This window comes from Neophocaena asiaeorientalis, unplaced genomic scaffold (genome assembly GCF_003031525.2).
Source record: "Neophocaena asiaeorientalis asiaeorientalis breed wild unplaced genomic scaffold, Neophocaena_asiaeorientalis_V1.1 scaffold307, whole genome shotgun sequence".
Lineage (NCBI taxonomy): Eukaryota > Metazoa > Chordata > Mammalia > Artiodactyla > Phocoenidae > Neophocaena > Neophocaena asiaeorientalis.
In genome coordinates this window covers 2,276,234-2,294,424 of record NW_020171817.1, presented here as the reverse complement: position 1 = coordinate 2,294,424, position 18,191 = coordinate 2,276,234, and the positions used below count along the sequence as shown (strand labels likewise).

General features: G+C 46.6%; 1 protein-coding gene across 5 annotated transcripts in view; it reads right to left on the bottom strand.

Annotated features, from left to right (window-relative positions):
• Positions 1-317: 317 nt before the first annotated feature.
• RPP40 (ribonuclease P/MRP subunit p40) overlaps positions 318-18,191 on the bottom strand; it is a 44,724-nt gene continuing 26,850 nt past the window's right edge. For 2 of the 5 annotated variants that reach the window (XM_024738559.1, XM_024738552.1), the window contains exons 3-11: positions 15,049-15,251; positions 12,124-12,418; positions 9,455-9,599; positions 8,095-8,163; positions 6,482-6,577; positions 5,082-5,207; positions 2,447-2,645; positions 2,185-2,319; positions 318-1,087 (exon numbers count right to left, since the gene is read on the bottom strand). In XM_024738559.1, coding sequence (XP_024594327.1) covers positions 889-1,087; positions 2,185-2,319; positions 2,447-2,645; positions 5,082-5,207; positions 6,482-6,577; positions 8,095-8,163; positions 9,455-9,599; positions 12,124-12,306 — 1,152 coding nt within the window. In that variant the 5' untranslated portion in view covers positions 12,307-12,418; positions 15,049-15,251 and the 3' untranslated portion in view covers positions 318-888. The other 3 variants (XM_024738567.1, XM_024738576.1, XM_024738585.1) reach the window with 3 other exon arrangements.

Sequence of the window (18,191 nt, the reverse complement as noted above, 5' to 3'; positions counted from 1 at the left end):
GCGGGGGCTACTCTTTGTTGCAGTGCGCGGGCCTCTCATTGCAGTGGCTTCTCTCATTGCGGAGCACGGGCTCTAGGTGCGTGGGCTTCAGTAGTTGCGGCACACGAGCTCAGTAGTTGTGGCTCACGGGCTCTAGAGCACAGGGTCAGTAGTTGTGGCGCACGGGCTTAGTTGCTCCGTGGCATGTGGGATCTTCCCAGACCAGGGATCGAACCCATGTCCTCTGCATTGGCAGGCGGATTCTCAACCACCTGTGCCACCGGGGAAGCCCCAGTGATTCGGTTTTACATATATACACACACACACACACACATATATATGTTTTTCAGATTCTTTTCCCTTATAGGTTACTGCAAAATTCAACTTGTTCTTTATGAATATACAGTATCCAAATATCCCTCCTGACCCAGAAGCAGGAGAGTGAGCACACAGGAACCAGCTGATCTGAGATCAAGTCTTGAATCCACAAGCAGGTGACGTCAGTAGCTTATGTACACTCTGTTCCCTCACAGGACTGATGTGAGAATTAAATGAGGTAATTGATGAACAGCACTAATGCAGGAACTGGCTCTGGTAAGTACGTTAAGGATTTCTTGTTATTATGATGTGAGAAACTCACAATCACAGCACACATCTTGCCCAGTGGTCCCTGGCCATCGTGGCCCAAGTTACGACGCAGAAGCCCACACCCTGAGAAATCAACTATGAGCTTCCACCTGACGGCAAGCCTGTCACAGGATGGGCCCGAGTCCAGGGCAGATGCTAACACGCTGATCTGAGAAATGTCTTCATCACCCAAGTCTGAGTGAACGCACGGTCCTTATACTGCCGAGAAATACGGAAAACGAGCATAAACATAAACAAACATGACTTTAAACTCTGTGCTTGTCATGGTGGACAGTCATCATTTGCCCCAACAGCCAACTGAAGCCAGTAGTCCCGATTACTAAAAACCACGAAGTTGTATAAATGCTCTCCTCCTTTTCGAAAACCGTGTTCGTTTTCTCTCCAGGAAACAGGGCTGTCTGCAAAGCCTTGAACCGACAACGTCACCCACGGGGCCAACTTCGGTTCATCAAAGTAGCGACTGAAAAAGACAGACACTTATTTAACAAACAGGAAGAGTTAGGAACGGTCCCATTTATTTGTTTTTACTTATTCAGGACAAGCGGTATTTCTGATGCTCCCATGAAGCTTTGACCTGAGCTTTCATTTATAAAAATTAGGAGACAGAAATTAAATTCCTGGTGCTATATGTGAATTCAGCAAAGATTCACCAACATGCAGCGCACACAACAAACTTCAGCGGTTCCTACCCTTATCGTGGAAGAGCATATAAGATTTAAAGAACAAAAAATTCCCCACCAAGTGTGTAAGAATCCTTTCCCTCCCTTGAACAGTGCTGCTTTCGGAGACTCTGTAAACTGAAACACTGCAGAGTCATTTATCAATTTTTTAAAACTTCAACCTTCTTACTGAGGAAAATAAAAGTACAAAGCTAATAAATGTGAAAGAGGATGTTGGATTTAAAAAGGAAAACCCTCAACACTTAAATCTTAGACATTTTTCAAGTGAAGACTCAGAAGGCGTGATGCTCACTTTATATTCTTTTCAATACAGGATTTGAACCTCCTCACGTTTCATTTACAGAACACCTCCCAGAATGAAAATCCAGTACTACTTTATACAACCCGTGGCATGTTACCGGTGCCCAGTGATTCACGGATGTTAGAGCCAGGGCAGATTTTGGATATGATTTGGATTCAGAGGTGGTCAGCTCCTTTTCCCACCCATTTCAAAGTGAAGCATTTTGCAGAAATCCAGTATTTAAGACAGATCATAATGTGTTCCATAGAGTACTGCCGTTTTCTTAAGTGATACTGCAACTTCAACTGCACCGAAATGGTCTGGGGGAGCGGAACAAGAAAACGGGCAGTTTGTTCTCAAGCAGCACAGTAAAGCTCCACTCTCTTCTTTTCAAAGGACAAGGACCCGGCAATATCACCAGGGATAATTACATCATGTGAGATGATAACGTCACTGCATGTGAGCCCAAGCAAGGGAAAAGGGGGACACGCTGTGAGAGGACCCTGGAATCTGGGTCATTACTGCTGCCCCTAAAACGCTACAGAGGCGGAGACATGCAAGGCATAAATGGCAAAAAAGGCTGTTCTTTTTTCTCACCACAGCTGTTCCAACAGAAGATGTATCTTCTCTGGAAGGATGAAACCAGTGATCGTACACAAGTAAGCTTTCGCCACCACTGTGCTTGGCTGAGGACAGCAGTAGGTTGATATGAAATTATCAGGCTCGTTATTTCTGTAACCAAAAAAGAGAAAGAAAACGCATTTATATCCACCACACGATCACTTTCAAAGTACTAAACCCCTGTTGAAAATGAGAAGCCAGCCCAAGCCCTCCGGGACCCGGGAGCCCTCATACGCACAGCTCGGCGTTACTGAAGACGGCGCCCAGCCACTCGAAGAGCTCCTGGGCGCTGCAGGCCGCCTCCGGCTCGCCCCTGAGCTCGCCGCTCCGCAGCACGGGGCACGGCAGGTCTGTCACCGTGCTCAGCGCTATTTTTGGCTGACGCTCCTGAATCCGGTAATTGGAAAAGTATGACATCATCGTTGATCCTTCCGCACCTTCAAACACACCAAATAAGGCCACTTGAATAGTGTAAACAAGTTCAGTGAATCCCTGAATCCACCCCATTCCCACTTGAGGGTTTCAGGAAGCAGGCAGGATGAAGTAAGGCCAGAGGAGGTTGTACAAAGCTTTACTCAAATTAAAATCATTTAAGTTGCCTTCGCCTCCTTGTGCCAAAGTTCTGTCAACATTCATCTTCTGTCACACTTTTTCTGGAAAGTCATAAGGCTTTCAGTCAAGCCACACTAGTCTCAACATCTGCTCTACTAAGAAACTTTTGACTTAATCAAAGCATTACTTATGTTTAGATAAAATTAGTGAACTCTACAGAGAAAGCAGCATATTTGCACACTCTCGAAGAAGGAAACAGAAGAGGAGCTGAAGACAGAATCTCAGTCCAGCTTGTCTTTAAAGCCCAGTAAGATCCAGTGTATCCTGAAGGATTTTCCCTGGAAGACGGAAACAGTGGCCCTCTTGGAGCAGAGGGCAGGACTGCTTACTGCCCAGTGTATTAGAAATAATGTCTCCCTCCACCTCCTCCCTCCCTCCAGGGCAAGGGTCAGCAGGCTCACCACCCAATATAAAAGATCTGAATTCCTTAGGCTCCAGGCTCCCCTCCTGTAATGCAACCCCCTGCTTGCACCAGCATCACCTGCCCACCATGCATCACCCTGCAGGAACCAGGACTTGGTGAACTGGAGCAAACGCTGGTGCTCTGCCCACTGCTACTGCTGGGAATCATTAGGTTTTCTGTCTCTGACCCAGGGGTCTCGTGTCTCCTGCCAGAGCGCACGAGAATGTGCTGGCTAACTTCTTAGCTTGCTAAGCGGGTAAAAGCTCAGGTGCTTCACAGGTCTTGACAAGCCCTTAAAATACTTCGGAGTCTCCAGAACCCACTGCATAGGAGGCCCTCAGTAAAGACTTCCTACAACTGAGATGTCAGCCTCTCTGCCCTCTGTGTCTGCACCACACACAGAAGAAGCACCCAAGTATTACAGACCTAGGCCTCACCCAGGCAACCCTGTAGCACCCAGTGACCACGAACTTTCCAGGAGGAGCAGACAGATGGACCTATTTCCAAAACGGACCTAGGGGCTTCCCTCTTCTCCAAGAGAGAACTACACCATTGTAATTGTGAAGATTTGATTCATTTAATCTTGTTTTGGGCCAAAGATACACTTCTAAAAGGAGCGAGGTACATGGTAGTTGTAAGCCGATTAAAATGTTTGGTGAACATGAAACTCTGAACTAAATGTATTATTCTAATCAATTAAGAGGTACAACAAATTTAATGTGACATTTAATGATATGCTTGATTACTACCCTGCAATAACGAGTAAGCAGTTTGTGTCTAGCAGTATAACTGGTGTTATTTTAAAACACTCCAGCCAAGGCTGTTGGAGGGAAGCTGGAGGAGGGAAAGGGAGAAATGGACAAAGGTTAGTTGCCCGAGACCGCACCCTCAGGAGCTCCTGACCGACACACAACCCAAGGAGGTGGAGACAGACGGCTGCATGCCGAGATGACCCCGGACTATGGCTCTCAGGGATGCCAGAGGGGTCAAAGCAGTTTCCTTAACAACGTTTACAGGTTTCCCCCCAACCCAAAGTAGCGTTCCTACAAAACCTTTCATTAAGTCGAAATGGCATAAAGCGAAGAAGCAATTACCTTAAGACACATCTTGCTAACAGATGCATGAAATAAACGCTCAAAGACACAGTTCAAACCTCTGCCGGCCGGAGGCTAAGACACTGAGTGCAGTTCTGGGGGAGGGAGCTGGGGGTGCCACTCTCGCTGCTGGGGTGCACACTGCCTCTATAGCAGCTCACCGCAAAACACACGCTGAACACTGTTTTCACTTTTTGCTTTTGTAAAAAGTAAAGGAGCATAAAGTGAACTTTCGAAAAGTGGGGGACACCTGTATCCATCTACATGCACAACATCCCTGACCACTGGGGTGAATCACCATTCGCTCCTCACTACTCCCCTTTAATTAACCGTTAGATTTCAAAACCACTCCATCGCCACACATTTTATTTTTCATACCTGTTTGATGCCACGCCAAAAGAAAATCAAATTTCAATGGCTTCTTTTCTTTGAAAGCCCAAGATACTCTTTTATACTTCTTAGAGTCCAGTTTAGAGGACAAATCCATCAAATCAATGGAAACAACTTAAAAAAATGGAGAGGAATAAACAGTTCATTCACATACACACAGAATGCACTGTGCAAAACATGCTAGATTAAAACATCAGGAGTTTTAGAAGTTTTATGGATAAAAAAAGTTATTTTGTATTTCTTGCCCTCCCTTTGGGTTCCCAAACCAAAACTCTGCCTCTGATGGACATTTCTGGCATTGAGAGATAATTACAACAGGTGTTTTATTTATTTTTAAAATTTATTTATTTTTATTTACATTTTATTTTTCATACCTGTTTGATGCCACGCCAAAAGAAAATCAAATTTCAATGGCTTCTTTTCTTTGAAAGCCCAAGATACTCTTTTATACTTCTTAGAGTCCAGTTTAGAGGACAAATCCATCAAATCAATGGAAACAACTTAAAAAAATGGAGAGGAATAAACAGTTCATTCACATACACACAGAATGCACTGTGCAAAACATGCTAGATTAAAACATCAGGAGTTTTAGAAGTTTTATGGATAAAAAAAGTTATTTTGTATTTCTTGCCCTCCCTTTGGGTTCCCAAACCAAAACTCTGCCTCTGATGGACATTTCTGGCATTGAGAGATAATTACAACAGGTGTTTTATTTATTTAAAAATTTTTTTTATTTTTATTTTTATCTATTTTTGGCTGCGTTGGGTCCTGGTTGCTGCGCGTGGGCTTTCTCTAGTTGCGGTGAGCGGGGGCTACTCTTCGTTGTGGTGCACGGGCTTCTCATTGCGGTGGCTTCTCTTGTTGCAGAGCACGGGCTCTAGGCACGTGGGCTTCAGTAGTTGTGGCTCACGGGCTCTAGAGTGCAGGCTCAGTAGTCGTGGCACACGGGCTTAGTTGCTCTGCGGCATATGGGATCTTCCCGGACCAGGGCTCAAGCCTGTGTCCCCTGCACTGGCAGGCAGATTCTTAACCACTGGGCCACCAGGGGAGTCCCACAACAGGTGTTTTAAATTCACATTTTTCGTAGTCAAAGACCAAGGGCAGAGATCAACTCTAACCTAGCTGTGGAGGTGGCAGCCGTAACTACTGATGTTCAAGCCAGACCATCAACAGAACTACATCTCTTCACTCATGGGTGAATTTCTACTAGTCATCATAAAACTTGGGAAAATTAAAGGAAATTCTTTACTAAGAACAAGTTGGAACAGATGCAAACTGGTATATATAGGCTGGTTAAACAACAAGGTCCTACTGTATAGCACAAAGAACTATATTCAATACCCTGTGATAAACCATAATGGAAAAGAATATGGAAAAGAATGTACATATATGTATAACTGAATCATTTTGCTGTACAGCAGTAATTAACAGACTGTAAATCAACTATACTTCAATTAAAAAAAAAAAAGAACAAGTGGGTTCATCACTTTGAATCTGTGACCCAAAACATATGTATCTAATGGAACATGTCCAAGTCTGTGATCTTTTCAAGATGCAGCCGACAGCTGAAGACAAAGAGATGCACAGCAGTATCTATCTCATCCTATCTGATGCCCACCCGAGAGTCCCCGGAGTAAGGAGTCTTAAAGACAAGAAAAAGCCACACTTCTTCTGAACAAAGAGAACAGAGGCAATTCAAACATTTAAGTTCAAATTGTTACAGGAAGACTACTACTACCTTGTTAGAAACTGACGGAGTGAGCGTAATACTTACTAAACTTCATGGTCTTCCTGCCAGAATACTGAGATGGACGACCTTGAAGTCCCGTTTCTTCATACGTGTCTTTATCCAGTGATAAAATTAATTTCCCTATAAATCAAATAATAATTCCCATAAGAGATGTTAAAGATATAATGTGTTCTCTAAGAGAAAGCAAGACAAATTGGGCATTCCCATAAGAGATGTTAAAGATATAATGTGTTCTCTAAGAGAAAGCAAGACAAATTGGGCATTCCCATAAGAGATGTTAAAGATATAATGTGTTCTCTAAGAGAAAGCAAGACAAATTGGGCATTCCCATAAGAGATGTTAAAGATATAATGTGTTCTCTGACTAAGAGAAAGCAAGACAAATTGGGCAGTTAAATACCAGTGCACTCAAGGGCCTTATGTATAATACAAGGGTCTTATTTATAATTATTCGTACAAAGGCATCATTTATTAGAGTGGAACTAGAAACTATCGAAGTTTTTATTAAAGAAAGAGTCAACAAATTATGGTATACTCCTTCTTTGGAATATTTTCAAGACATTAAAAAGAGTAAATTAAAACTGTATGTACTAGGCTTCCCTGGTGGTGCAGTGGTTAAGAATCCACCTGCCAAAGCAGGGGACACAGGTTTGAGCCCTGATTCAAGAAGATCCCACATGCTGCAGAGCAACTGGGCCTGCATGCACCACAACTACTGAGCCTGCACTCTAGAGCCCGTGAGCCACAACTACTGAAGCCCGCGCGCCTAGAGTCCATGCTCTGCAACAAGAGAAGCCACTGCAATGAGAAGCCCGCACACCACAACGAAGAGTAGCCCCCGGCTCGCCGCAACTAGAGAAAGCCCGCGTGCAGCAACCAGGACCCAACACAGCCAAAAATAAATAAAATAAAAAAACAACACAAACCCCCAAAAAACTGTATGTACTAATAGGGGAAGATGTCTAGGATATACAGCCTGGGAAAAAAGCAAACTGAGAAACAATGGACTATGACATAATATATATATATTTTAAAAAAAGAACCTGTATGTGTTTATAAATTCATAGAAAATGTCTAGAAGAATGAACACCTACCTGCTAACAAGAGTGCCTGCTGAGAGGCTTCCCCGGTGGCGCAGGGGTTAAGAATCCACCGGCCAATGCAGGGGACACGGGTTCGAGCCCTGGTCCAGGAAGATCCCACGTGCTGCAGAGCAACTAAGCCCGTGTGCCACACCTACTGAGCCTGTGCTCTAGAGCCCGTTCACCACAACTACTGAGCCCGCAAGCCACAACTACTGAAGCCCGCATGCCTAGAGCCTGTGCTCCACAACAAGAGAAGCCACAGCAATGAGAAGCCCGCGCACCGCAATGAAGAGTAGCCCCCGCTCGCCGCAACTAGAGAAAACCGGCACGCAGCAACGAAGACCCAATGCAGCCAAAAATAAATAAATAAATAAAATTGATTCTTTAAAAAACAAAAAAGAACGCCTGCTGAGCTGAGAATGGCAGTGAGTTTGGAGGGACGGGGATGAAAGGGGGGACTTTCACTTTACACACATCCGAATGACTTGACTCTTTCTTTTTTACCGTCTGTTTCCTCCATAATTAAGAAAGAAGAAAAAACGAGTGTGGTTACCGTTTGGCAGCAGGGCCACAGTATTATCCTCGTCAATATTTGTGTTGTACGTTAGTGCATAGCACGCACCTGTAAGAGAAAACCCAGAGGAGGAATTAAGAAAAAAATCACACCTGCAAGAAGTTAGTGAATTATTTTCACAGGATAACAAATCTTCCGGGTCACTGCTCCAGCTCACTCAGCCAAGCTGGAGGACACGCAAGGCCAAGCACAGCTAGTTCACGCCCCTGCCTAGGGCCTATCTGTGCAAGCTGGCTACCAACGAGCAGAAGATGGACTCAGGATGGAGCACATACCTCCGGGGATGCTGGTAGAGGGGCACAAAGTGGAAAAGCGGGTGAGCGTACACACCTGGAAGGCAGAGTTCCAGATGAAGACTCAACATGTGCCACAAACTTGTGTGAAGTCAAGAAAGCTACTCCATCTCCCTGAGCCTCATTTTTCTCACCTGTACAATGGGCGCTGCAGGCTTATTTCATAGGATTGTTGCCAGGGTTAAGTTGGGTCAGCTTTGTAAAAGTCCCTGCCATGGCCAGTGTCCACACTGTTACCAAAATAGCCTCAGACTTTTTTTTTTTTTTTTTTTTTTTTTGACCACACCACACAGCTTGTGGGATCCTAGCTGCCCTGCTGAGCAGGGATCGAACCCGGGTCCTCAGCAGTGAAAGCAAGGAATCCTAACCACTGGACCGCCAGGGAATCCCCCAGCATCAAGCTTCAGAACCGAAGAAAGGAATCATGTCCGTGTGACCAAAGACAAGACGTCAGTGGCCCTTGTGCAGTGATGTATATAGTGAGGGTGGATCCCTAAAGACACGCTGAAACAGTTTCAAACAAGTGGCTCCTAGGATATAACTGGAACAAGCCAATCCACCCCGCTGACACAGATGGGAATGAGGTGCGCAGGCGGGGCTGAGAGCCACAACGTCTAAGCGGAAGACGCTGAACCCCCATCAGCACCTGACTCTGGGGCCAGCAGCTGTGGCTGCATCAGGAGACCACTCTCTCCAGACAGCTGTCACAGGGACTGCGGGGAGAACAGCGGTCTGTCTCTGCAGCCACACACCCAATGGCAGCGCATCTGAACACAGCGGTCGAAGATTTTCCTTTCCATTAACCCTCATACGACACACTCCCACACAACACCTGTGGACCAGCGCAATCAGAAACCACCACCTAATGAGGGCACACAGAGTCGGCTGAGCTACTGCGGGACGGAGGGAGGGATGCACACACCTGACCACACAGGCGATCTCCAGCAGTCCTGTTCAGAACAAGAGAAGGACCCTGGTATTGCTATGCGATCTCCCTGGACTTCCTCACCTCACCGCGTTCATAGACACTACACGGCTTTCCTTACCTTTCTTGACAAAAGTACTGATGAATTCGTGTGCGATTAACTCATGAAGAGGTAAATCCTTCACCAAGTAATAGGGTCCAGAGTCCATGACCAGGTCCTTCAGTTCTTTTGATAGTATCCCACATTCAGGAATCAGAAATGAAACCTATTGGAATGTGCCATATAAACAAGTCTTATTAATTGAAGCATTGCTGACTTACAATATTACATTAGTTTCATGCATACAGCATAGTGATTCAGTATTTTTGCAAATTATACTCCATTATAAGTTTAATCAAGTCTTATTTTCATGTAGATCAACACCCAGGTTTTTAGGGATGATACATCATGAAGGCTGCTAACCATTCCTCCACAGCTTTCAAAAAAACTCTGAAATTAACTTACCAATCTCAGGGTGGGAGATGGGGATCGACATATATACACTATTGATACTATGTATAAAATAGATGACTAATGAGAACCTACTGCATAGCACAGGGAACTCTGCTCTGCTCTGTGGTGACCTAAATGGGAAGGAAATCCAAAAAAGAGGGGCTATATGTATACGTATAGCTGACTCACTTTGCTGTACAGTAGAAACTAACACGATATTGTAAAGCAACTATGCTCCAATAAAAATTTTAAAAATAAAAATAGAAAAAACAAAACAAAAAAAACTTACTAATCTCAGGAAAAGAGAAATTTGACAACTCAAGTTTTCCATTTCTGTATTCAAGCTTACAGTACAGGAAAGGTGAATGAGCAAAACAATTTTTTTTTCCCCCCGGTACGCGGGCCTCTCACTGCTGTGGCCTCTCCCCCTGCGGAGCACAGGCTCCGGACGCGCAGGCTCAGCGGCCATGGCTCAAGGGCCCAGCCGCTCCGTGGCATGTGGGATCCTCCCGGACTGGGGCACGAACCCGTGTCCCCTGCATCGGCAGGCGGACTCTCAACCACTGCGCCACCAGGGAAGCCCGAGCAAAACAATTTTAATGGGAAGCTCTTGCTTGTGGTTTTTTTAAAATAGTTTTTTAAAATTAATTTTATTTATTTTTGGCTGCATTGGGTCTTCCTTGCTGCATGCGTGCTTTCCCTAGTTGCGGTAAGCGGGGGCTACTCTTTGTTGCCGTGTGTGGCTTCTCATGCAGTGACTTCTCTTGTTGCAAAGCACGGGCTCTAGGCGTGCAGGCTTCAGTAGTTGTAGCACATGGGCTCAGTAGTTGTGGCTCGCGGGCTCTAGAGCGCAGACTCAGTAGCTGTGGCGCACGGGCTTAGCTGCTCCGCGGCACGTGGGATCTTCCCGGACCAGGGCTTGAACCTGTGTCCCCTGCACTGGCAGGTGGATTCTTAACCACTGTGCCACCAGGGAAGCCCTTGCTTGTGTTTCATCTTTTACAAATAGCAATATATTTTATGTCCCGTTCCTATCACTACATTAATTAATTTTTAGGAAAATATAGTACAATTGAATATCCCTAGATCTGTGTATCCTAGTACCAGGCTGGAATCAAAGGAACTGTTCCTTAGGGCATAAGGAATTTAGGGACACCAATTATTAAGAGGTTACATGGAAGCAGAAGTCTGCTGGATGTTTACACTTTACAGAAAGAAAAACTCTACAGATGGGACGGGAGAGATAAGGTACACATCCCCGACTGCTGTCTGTGATGAGCTTTCCATCCAAAGCAGAGATAATCAACCTGACAGGTTTCAAACGTCGCCCAGGTGCTCCACACCTTGAAAAACCACTCTCCCAAAGCTGGGACACCAGTTTGTCCCTGAAGGACCAGGGTCACCAGTTGCGTCTGAGAAACTAGCCAGTCAGGCCTGAGTTGAGATTAGGCTGGTCTATTTAAAGTGGAAAAGGCTTAAAGCATTTTCATTGTAAGGTTTATTCTGAAGCCCTCTCCACTTAAATGGGTTGGTGAAACCCGCCCAGCATACACTACCTGGGAATTAGGAATGTTCTCTTCTACTCTCAGCAGATCCTGGATAAACTGATAATTAACCTCACCGATGCTTCAACCATCACATTCGCGAAAAAGGCGCCCGAGAGGAGCAACAGCGAAAATCGCTCTGAAGTTGCTCATGCGAGCAGGGAAGCGTCGGCGAATTTCTGCAAGAGCTGCCGAAATGGTGCACTCTGGCTGGACAACGCAGAAGGCAGCAGGCAAAGGGGGAGATTTCTCAGGTATCAAACTAGCGCCCATAAGCGGTTCAGAAGGGCAAGCAGCTTCCCGGACTCCGCACGAGGCTCTGCAAAGACCCTCCGGCGCGCGGCGGGGGAAGAAAGCCGGGATGGGGAAGGGGCGGGCCCGTCCCGGGCTGCGGGGCACACCCGCCAGAGCCTGGTCCCGGCCTCGCCCCTCCCCGGGACGCACCCCACCCGCAGCGGGGCGGGGAAGGAGTAAGTGGCCAGAGGCGCGGCGAACTCTGTCAGGCGCACGCCAACCTGCTTCTCCTTCCGAAGGCGGAACACCGCCCCGCGCCGGTGCATCTTCGGACTTGTAGTCCTGAGGAGGGGCAAACCACAGGCCTGGAGCGGCTAGAGACTACAGTTCCCAGCATGCCTGGCGAGGGCCCCCCGCCCCCTCCGCGCGCCGAGGGCGGGGGAGCAGAGCGCGGCTTTCGCCAAGCCTCCACCACCGGCGGGATGGTGTGCGGTCCGCGGGCCCGGGATGTGGACTCACCCTGTAGTTGTGATAGTGCGTCTCCACGAGGTGCCGGTGGCGCGACTTCTCGTGGCCGAAGTTGGACTTTTCGCAGACCAGCAAGTGCCGGGGCACCTCTCGCAGCCGGCACAGCATGGCCATGGTCTTCCGCACGCAGGTCCTGCCAGCGTTCGGCTCGCCCCGCCCCTTCCCCGCGGGCATGCGCAGTGCAGGCACGCCGCACGTGTTGAGGCGGTCCCGGGTAGGGGCGGGGCTCGTGCTGGGAGCGGGCCTAGGCTTCTGGGGGGCCTAGCAGAAGCTCGCTGATGGTTACCTGCAAGGTACCCTACCTGAAATTAGTTCTCTTGCCAGAATCCTTCCTCTAGGCCCCAGGTTGCTCCTTCCCAAATTGTTAAGGAAGTTTGTGTCTAAAGGTAATACATAATACCTTTAATAGGACTCCTTAAGACTCCTTCAGAACCACTTTCAAGATGCTTTTAAAAATATCTTTTGGAACCGATTTTAAGAATTTCTTGCTATTGGAGGTTATAGTGATAATGCGTTTTTCTATCTAAGTTTTCTGATCAACTCCAAGTGCTGTACTACTACGTGCTTCTCAAACTGGTGTTTGCACAGCCCCAATTCTATGCAGAGAGGACACAAAACAGCAGAATATTTGTAGTACAACCTTATGGAGCATCAGTTTTACTATAAGATTTGGAAGAATAGAACTTAAGTAGTTTGGAAGGTACTTACAAATCTAAAACTAAGACTGGAAAGTCCTCTGCCATTAATGTCAGTATCCTGTACCTTACATGTCAGATTATCTCTGTGAACACTCTAAGGAAAACCTGTTTCCATTATTTTAAAGAAAAATGATAAGGACTAGCAAGTGAATCGAAAAACTACCGATTTCCTAAATCACAATATGGCACCTAGATATACCTTATAAATATTGTATTAGAATGCAGAATGCTTAAAGCATTGCTTCTTTTTTTTTTTCTTTTGCGGTACGCGGGGCTCTCACTGTTGTGGCCTCTCCCGTTGCGGAGCAGAGGCTCCAGATGCGCAGGTTCTGCGGCCATGGCTCACCAGCCCAGCCGCTCTGCGGCATGTGGGATCTTCCCGGACCGGGGCACGAACCCGCGTCCCCTGCATCGGCAGGCGGACTCTCAACCACTGCGCCACCAGGGAAGCCCAAAGCATTGCTTCTTGGTCACCACACAATTCAACAGCAGTGGCCTCTCAGACCAGCAACATCAAATATGTACATCTCCTTGGTTGGTACTCCAAAGCTTTGCAAAGTGACTAGCGTGATTCTGACCGTCTACCAATTATGTGTGAAAGCAACATGAAGCTTTTCTAGCATGCCGTTTAGGTTAAAATATTGTATTAAGTTTTGTGGCCTCTCCCTTTGTGGCGCACAGCCTCCAGACGCGCAGTCTCAGTGGCCATGGCTCACGGGCCCAGCCGCTCCGCGGCATGTGGGATCTTCCCGGACCTGGGCACGAACCCGTGTCCCCTGCATCAGCAGGCGGACTGTCAACCACTGCGCCACCAGGGAAGCCCAAAATATTGTATTAAGTTTTGAAGGCTTGGTGTAAATTCTATACGTATGAACTTCAGCTGGAAAATGTATGGCGAGATAAGTAGCTGCTGTGCATTTTGAGTGTTGAGAACTCAGAGGTGTTCTTACAGGGAAGCGTGACGAGGATATGATCTGCGGGGTGTCCTGTGTTATGAAATAGAAGGCCAAAATCCTATTTATTTCAAAGGTGAAAGCTCAACTTCAAGTCAGTTTGGGGCTGAGGAGTCCTTTCTGCCTCCCTCCCCAGAGTTCTGCGTGGGTAATGTCCCTTGCCGATCACATTCCTCCCTCCCTCCCTCCCCACTGGGTGGTTTCTGTCAGCGGACAAACATGCCTTCGTGTCGTGCATTAAACAAGCAGGCCTCCTTTGACCACAGGTCGCTCTGCGTTGCCACTGTTTCTCTGCTCCATTAGGGCTGCTTCTCCTCACATTCTCTACGGAACCCATTTCATTCCAGCTTTTCTCCACAATGCTTCACTGAAATGGCTCTGCAGCCCCTCCCCACTGTCTCCACCCTACAACCACTGCCGGTAACCTTCCTCTCTTTCTAGTCCACCGCCAGTCACAGCCTCCCAGCTGTCTCATCCTCCTACAGTCCATCCTCCACTCAGCATCCAGACTGATCTCTGGAAAATGTCAACAACATGATATATGCAAACCCCGCCCCCACTTAAACCCTGTCACTGGCTTCTCCTTGCAGTTGAATAAAAGTTTAGTTAACCTGGCCCCTGCCAACCTCTGCGGCCTCACCTGCCCTTGCTTGTTCATACCATTGTGTCAGCTTTTCTGGTTTCTAGTGCTGAAAGCACTACCAACATCTCTCCTCAGACCCAGGGTGGGGAGAGACGGTGTCAAGTCCAGGGAGGGAGCAGAGGGGTGCAAGCAGAAAGCTTCCGAAGCTCAACCACTGCATCCCAGCTGCTTCTTGGTGTGGGCCCATTCCCCCTTTCCAGAGATCAGACAGCAAAGGAAGGAAGATGGGGCCCCCAGAGGGTGGAGCCCAATGTCTTCAAATCTGTCCACAACCTTGACCTCCAGAGTTTAGATTTGGAGGGAACAGATTAAAGACAAACTTCTTATTTTGCAATCTGGCCTTGGGCCCTAGTGGTCAGACTCTGGTTGCCTCTTTCCTCCTGTCAGGTGGGGCACTGAGTGCATTTAAGAACCAATCACAAGCATACATGATGACAAGAATTTCTGTATAACTCAGGAGATCCAACTTTAAACAAGGGGAAAGGGAAACCAGCCCCTATTGGGTGCCTACTGTTTGCCAAGTCACTTGTGATGAACATATCATTGAATCCTGGCATCCTGTCTGCAGTGGGCGTATGTGTTAGTTAGCTACTGCTGCATAACAAGCCACCCCAATACTCACCTAGCTCAGGCTGGGCTCAGCTAGACAATTCTTCTGGTCTCAGCTGGGCTCCTTCATGCATGTGTGGTCAGCTGCAGGTTGATTAGGGGGCTCTGCTGCTGGTGAGGAGCTGGCTGTTGACTGGGCACCTTGGTTCTACTCCCTGAAGTATCTCATCCTCCAACAGGCTAACATGGGCTTGTTGTCATGGAGACGGCAGGGTTCTGAAAGAAAAAGCAGAAGCATCTAAGACCTTTTAAGCCGAGGTCCCAAGCTGGCCCACTGGCATGCCCACTGCGTTCTACTGGCCAGCCCTGATGCAAAGTTTGGAGGAACAGATTCTACCTCTCAGTGGGAGCAGCTGTAAAATCACATTTCAAAGGGCTTGGATACAGGGAGGGATGAAGAATCACTGCCGTTTGTGCACTCAGTATAAGGATGCCTTTTCTCGAAAACGAGGTTTATATAGCTGTTCCAAGCCTAGTAACTTGTCCAAAGCCTCACAGCTACTGAGTGGCTGGGCTGAGACTGGGAATCAAGTCCACCTGTCTTCAGAGCCCACCCACTGCCACTGAACCCACTACTGATGCAGCCTCCCTAGTCATTCGAGGTTCTGTAGGTGGACACTTCTGCAGTAGGAACAGACTGTGCAGAGATTTCAGTGTCTAGTACTCTTCACCTTTGGGAATAATCCCCTTGAGAGAGTGGTGAAGTGTCTTGGAAAGACTTGGAATAACTTGGGGAAATGGCCAAGGGCTGAGTTGAGGAAATCAGGCCCCAGCAATATCGTTTTCATTACTAATCACAGGAGAAATTTGAAAAATACATAATGCACTCCACATGTTGGCAAATTCTTCTCATCTTTTTTTGGTACTTGTAGGCTATTTATGATTTTCAACACAGACTAAATCAAACTACCGTGTCTAAAACCACCTCTGACTCTGAAAGCAAGTGACACAGGAATAGATCTGCTAAGAAGACATTTCCTCCTGCTGCTGAGTAAGAAGTAGTCCTTTGCTTTTAACAGGGCAAAGCTGTTTCCGGAGACCCCGAAGCACACGCGGAAATCACGTGCAGCTAACGCATCGACAGCCCTGAGTCAGTGGTTCTCACCCCTGGCTGCACAGGACCATCACCTGGGAGGCTTTTAAAATTCCTTAAACCCGAGTGCAACAGACCAATTAAATCAGAATCCCTGGAGTGAGTCCTGGGCATTGGTATTTTTTATGGCTCTCCAGGTGATTACGGGGCCTGGTCAAGGCTGAAGACCGTCGCTTTAAACCCACATCTTTGGGTGAACTTGTTCCAAATGGTTCATCAAGTAAAAGCATTCACTGCTGGGTCGTGGTCTTTCAGCCTCACCTGCACAGCCTACTTACCACCCTCAGCATCCCTTCCACTAGTTTTATTCCTGATTCAACCCATTTCTGCAGGTTCTCAGTGCCCACTGTGCACGGGGTGCTGTGCTAAGAGTCGCGGTCCTGGTGAGCTGCTCTGGAAAAAGTATCGCATCATAAAAAAATAAAAATCACGCCACCTACCAAATGGAGGCAAAAACCGGAAGACTCTAAGGGGTCATCTGAGGGTTAGGACATGAATACTTTGGAATATTAAAATCCATCTGATGAGACCATCAGTGAACGTGTCCCGCTTCAAAACAAGACAAAACCCTGCTGTTATTCTGAGATACTGAGTTAGGATTTTTGTGTAAATATGCGGCATTTAAATTTTATTGGCATGTAACACGCATACAGAGATGTATGCAGGAAGCATTCACGGGCACCTCGATGGGTCATTACAGAGTGGACACGCTTGTGTGGCCAAAAGCAACATTAGTTTTGCTCCGGCCTCCCCGACACACCCCGCCATCACTTCTCCCTCCCTCCTCCACGAAGAAACCAACGCCTCACCGGCTAACACCGCAGACCAATTTCCGTTTTTGATAAAAGCAGTTTGTTACAGAAAATTGTAAGCATTTACAGAATAGCAAGATGCTGTAAGAGACCTGTCACCCAGCTTCAGTGACTCCTAATTATGTGCCATTTCTCTTTCATCAATACCTCAAGCTACTACCCACCCTTCACTTTTTTTTCAATTGTTTTTCTTTTTCATGAGGTAAGAGGTACATACATTGAAAGGCACAGACATTAACTGTGAGAAATAAATGCACCCATGTATACGTCACCCCTTTCAAGAACAGAATATTTTCATCACCTCCAGAAAATTCCCTCAAGTTCCTTCCCAGGCAATTTTTTTCTCCCCCCCACAAGCAAACGCTCTCGTGATTTTTTTTCACCATGGGTTCATTTTGCCTGTCATCCTACAATAATGTGTCACGGCCAGCTTGTCTCACTCAGCAGTGTGTTTATGAGATTCAGCCACAGTGTGTGCCCCTGTAGTTTGCTCCTTTAAGTTCTGAGTTGTATTCTCCTGTGTAAACATATCACAGTTTGTTGATACATTTTTCTATGTATGGATATTTGGGTTACTTGCTGGTTTGGGCTACTATGGCCCAAGGGTCTATGAGCATGCTTGTACAAATACTTTTTGTATTCCATTTAATTCCTTTACTAGCATTAAAGCGACACCTCTTTGCATTTAGTGGTCGTTCCAGGGTTTACAATATGCATCTTTCACATATTACAATCCACTTAGAACTAATAGTGTACTATTTTCATACGTGGACATTATAAAAACCTCTCCGCAGAGCAGTTCCATTTACCTCTCTGTATCCTTTGTGCTACTGTTGACATACATCTTACATCTGCACGTCATAAACCCCACGATACAATGTTATAATTTTTGCTTTGAATACTCATAGGTCTTTTAAAGAAAATAAGATAAAAATTTACTAATAAACATTTGGAGGAAATATCTGAGGCCAATATACCGTGTCTCCTTTAAGTTTCCCTTGGAATGTTTGCATTCAGGACCAAATCTCGCCTATGGTCATTATTGTATCTGGGTAGTAATCCAATGCTGGCTCACATTGTTCCAGTTTGAGCCATTGGGAGCTCTTCCAGGTCAGCTTTTTTTTTGACATTTCCATACTTTTTAAAAAAAAAGCAGTTTCTTAGTTTCTGGCATTATTAAGATGCTCCAGGCTCATCTTGTATCTTCCACCTCAGTGCCAGAATTAGCCTTTTCTCCAAGAAACCCTGACT